Source organism: Pteropus vampyrus, unplaced genomic scaffold (genome assembly GCF_000151845.1).
Source record: "Pteropus vampyrus isolate Shadow unplaced genomic scaffold, Pvam_2.0 Scaffold53, whole genome shotgun sequence".
In the NCBI taxonomy this organism is placed as follows: domain Eukaryota; kingdom Metazoa; phylum Chordata; class Mammalia; order Chiroptera; family Pteropodidae; genus Pteropus; species Pteropus vampyrus.
The window spans coordinates 4,734,235-4,738,620 of NW_011888834.1; the positions used below are offsets into that span (position 1 = coordinate 4,734,235).

The 4,386-nt window shown below is 28.4% G+C and overlaps 1 protein-coding gene across 1 annotated transcript in view; it reads left to right on the top strand.

Annotated features, from left to right (window-relative positions):
* Positions 1-4,386, top strand: part of LOC105292214 (probable ATP-dependent RNA helicase DDX60) — a 78,902-nt gene that overhangs the window by 10,332 nt on the left and 64,184 nt on the right. Inside the window, exons 3-6 of the mRNA XM_023530767.1 lie at positions 126-195; positions 2,272-2,461; positions 2,807-3,148; positions 4,184-4,306. Of these exons, the coding sequence (XP_023386535.1) occupies positions 126-195; positions 2,272-2,461; positions 2,807-3,148; positions 4,184-4,306 (725 nt within the window). The remainder of the gene's footprint in view (positions 1-125; positions 196-2,271; positions 2,462-2,806; positions 3,149-4,183; positions 4,307-4,386) is intronic.

Sequence of the window (4,386 nt, forward strand, 5' to 3'; positions counted from 1 at the left end):
CTATTTCAGCCATGTACATGCAGTCTTGTATAAAATATAAATATACTCAATTAACAACAGATGTTAATTGTCACTTAAAATCAATTTAAACTTGAGTATTAAACTTCTGTTATTTATTTTTAAAGGTTTAACTGAATACAAGAAAATTCTGAATGAGCTCTCTCTGTTAATTTGGAAAACTCTGTCAAAATCTAAGTAAGTACAACACAATACTTCAAAGCTATATATCATTCGAAGTAATTAATTTCAACTGTATGGCATAATTTTTTATTTATTCCTGCTACAAATAATTTTGGAGAAACTGCCAATGGGGCAAGAGATTAATCTTTTTGAAAACAGGTAAATATTTTCTTTTCTTGGGAAGGATTATGGTATACAGCTTTCATTCAAGAGCAAGGAATAAGATACCGAAAACTTTGAAAAGAGGTATAATTGGAGGAAAGATTCAATTTGCTTTTAATGTTGCACAAGACTAAAGTAAAGATTTAATTGACGTTATATTACATGTCAAAATATTATGCAAGTGTCATAAAATTGTCTTTGGTATGTTTTACCTAATACCAAAGCATTATATAATATCGACAAAGACAAATACACCAAATCAATGCATTATTTAATTCCCTCAACAGTTATTTTTGTGTGCCAATTAATATGATAGGCGCCAGGGTACAGTGATAACGAAAGTAAAATATCCTGCCATAGGTGATTTATTGAGTCTAATATTATGGTGTTTATCTCCACATTTCACTTTTCTAAAATCATTTAGAATAGATATACTATAATTTTAATTATATACAGTTACAAAATAAAACAAGAAACCCAAAGCATCACTTATAATAAGCATATTTAAGCACATGTTATGAACTAAACATAGTTTGGTTATAGTCACTTTATAGATATTTATCTCGTTAATTCTCACAGCAACTACGTGAAATATTATCTGCTTTAATTCCCACTGACATTGAGAAAATGTAGCACAGGACAGACAAGCAAGTAAGCTGAAGTCCTAGAGCTTGTAAGTGATAGACACAGGATTCTAACCTAGGCAGTCTAACTGCAGAGAATGCAGTCTAACCCCCTACATTATATGCTTGAATATACAAAGATTAAATTATGAAAAAAAGCAGAATTAGCGTATTTCTACAGTGTTTTAATTTTTTTTTATGGTAGTGTATAGTAATACCCACATCCTAGCCACAACACCCAAGAAACAAAACAAAACAAAACAAAACAAAAAGAATTGAAGTTAGAAAAAAAATATGTTCATTTTTTACAACACCAGGTATTGGAAATTATATAGATGAATTGAATTTCTGACATCTGCACATGCAAGTATAGCTCTGTACAATTGCTTTAGAAATCAATTTGGTATTATCTTATAATATAGAAATCAATAATGCCATTTCTATAAATATACCCTAGAGTTTCACCTGTGCATTAGGAAACATCTACAAGAATGATCTTTGCAGCACAGTTTGTAATAGTAATAAAGGAAGAAACAATTCAAATGCCCATTAAAAAAGATGTAGAATAAATTGAGATGTAGACATATAATTGAATATTATACAGCAATAAAGTTATTCAAGTGTAGCTTCCTGTAACCATATGATAGAATTTTAGTAGTAATTAGTAATTAAATTTAAAAAGTAAATTCCAGAAAACATATATAAAACATTGTTCATTTAATAAATATTCAAAACTAGGCATACATATATTGCCATAAAAAATTAAGCTCGAGAATGATGAAAACTAAATTCAAGGCAGTAGTTGCCTCTGAGGGGGAGAGATAGGGAGATGAGTTCTAAAAACAGCTCATAAGGTAGATATAAGTTATAGAAAATCTTTTATTTCTTGAGTTGGTTAAAGAGTTCATAGCTGATTGTTATATATTAACTTAAAAAAGCAAAATAAGATAGTTCCATACATATAATTGATCAAGGATAATGATTGACCTAATTTTTCATACTAGAAGTACAAAAACAATAAGTATCAAAATTTAAAATAAAGGTATAGTTTTTATATAGTTATGCTTATACTGATGAATTTCAATTTCACTATAGCATCTGTCTAATTTTTAACTAAGGGCTTTTTCTATTACAGAATAATGAGAATGCCCTAGAAAATTGTTACTTAAATATAATAGAAATTTGTGGTTAGTTTTTCTGTTTCTTAAACCAGAAGAAAATTTGTGTAACCAATCGAACTGTGGAATTTTCTCTCAAGCTATTATTTTTATTATCATTTTATCGTGTGTTTTATATTTTTATTCAGAATGGTGAACTTACTTCAAGACTTCGTTGAGTCTGAATTTTTTTTGATTGATGGAGATTCATTATTCATCACTTGTGTTTTTAATGTGAACTTCAAGGAAGGACAAACTCTTCACTTCTTCTATATTGTAGAACAATTTCTGCATGATTTCATTCAAAAAGAAGCCAGATTTGTAATAGTTTTCTTTAAGGTAACAGACAGATTTAATTCTCTACTCTCATTCTGTAGTATAAGAAAAAAAATTTTTTTTTAAATGTGATTAGTCATTACTCTTTTAGTTATTTTGCTTCTTCAGATTATAATTAAAGTCTCTACTAATAGGAATGATATCAAGTATTATTGATAGGAAAATAGCTAATGAGTCTTTATTTATTTAACATTTCTACAGGATTCAGAAAAAAACGTTTTAATAACCTGACTTCTTATTTCTGTGTATCATGTTAATATAATAATTTATACATAATACTAATATTTAGAAAAATAACTAGCTACTTTTTTTATCTCTAAAATAAACATTGGTTTCTTTTTCCTACAGGATGCAGAAAATATGTATTTTAATTACCCTGAGCTTCTGGCCCTTCGTACCATATTGATTCAACATTTAGAATATAATACTGATGTCACTATTTATACAGAATTTTCCAACTGTTTGTCACCAGAATGGGAGATATTTCTTAAAGAATGTTATCCGTATTTCCTAATTGTTTCAGAAGAGGGAATAACTCCTCATCAAACTGACTTCTTAAACATTTTTATCATTCATGCTCTTTACCAGAAAATCAATATTGTACCGTCTTCAGAAATAGAGTCAGATGTCCTTAGAATCTATGGACACTATGCCTCAAGTTGCTATTTACACAAACAATTTTTTGAAAAGGTAAGTTAGTTTAAGTTGCTCAGAAGAAAGAAGAAATGTAAATGTGGAAAAATTAACCAGAGAACCCATAGCATAAGTCTTTATTAGAAAATTCTGGGCATAAGAAAACTCTGAAGGAATATTCTAATGTGGGGGAATAGGACAGAATTTTTTTATATGGCTTTAACAAGAGGTTAGTTTAAGTCCTTGTGGATTAAGCCTTTGTATGGGCAATTTTGAGAGGTGGGGTGGAAAAGTATGGGCTAAATTCATGTATAAGGGTCAATTCAAATCAGAGAGCCAAGGATGTGTGAAGATCACAATGGGAAGTTCTTAGCCAGCGTCATGTACATAAATTACATATATGTGTGTATACATACATACACACATTCACTTACACATTCTTTATATAATCTTATATATTACATATGTATACTTTTTTGTGTGTATGTATTTATAAAAAATACACATATGTATATGTATATTTTGTATAAATACATACACACAAAATATATATATATACACACATATATCTCTCTCTATATATAAAATACATATAATCTAGGATGATTTTTGTTTATATTCTCACTTTTAAAATTAAGATGGTTTATAGAGAAAATATTTTATCATTTTATTTGCCAGTACTTTTTTGCAACTATTTTGAATAATTGTATCCATTAAAAATAGGTAGCTTTGAATACTGAGGCTTAAGAGTATCACTTACGATTTTCTTTATTTTTGTAAATAGGTAACAGATCAGTGTAGGGCAATATAAAACAATTGTACTACTACTAAGACCAGTACTTTTTAATGATTGGTTTTACTAGAAATAAGTGCATTTTAATTTCTTGTCATATGTTCTAATAACATCAGCAAACAAGTAGTTCAAGCAAAAGGAACTGAAGAATTTTAACTTGAATTAAATGATTTTTTTGTTTTGTTTGTAGTCAAATAGTCATGAACATTATTTTCCACCTTGTATTTAGTTTAACTAGATGTTTGGAATATGTATTTTCATTTGAACAAGAAGACTTACTTATGTGTTTTGTTTTTTAGCATGAGATACAACTGCGACATGTCTTACAGGTCTACATAAGAGAGTATTATCAAAAATCACAGGAAACAGAAATAGTTCTGTATGGTCATTTGAAACTAAACTTGGGATACGTACAGAAAGAGGTAATGACACATTTACCTGGTAACCAAAGTTCAGCATCTAGGAAATATATTTTTAATGATTTGTTGCTTCTGGAAGATAG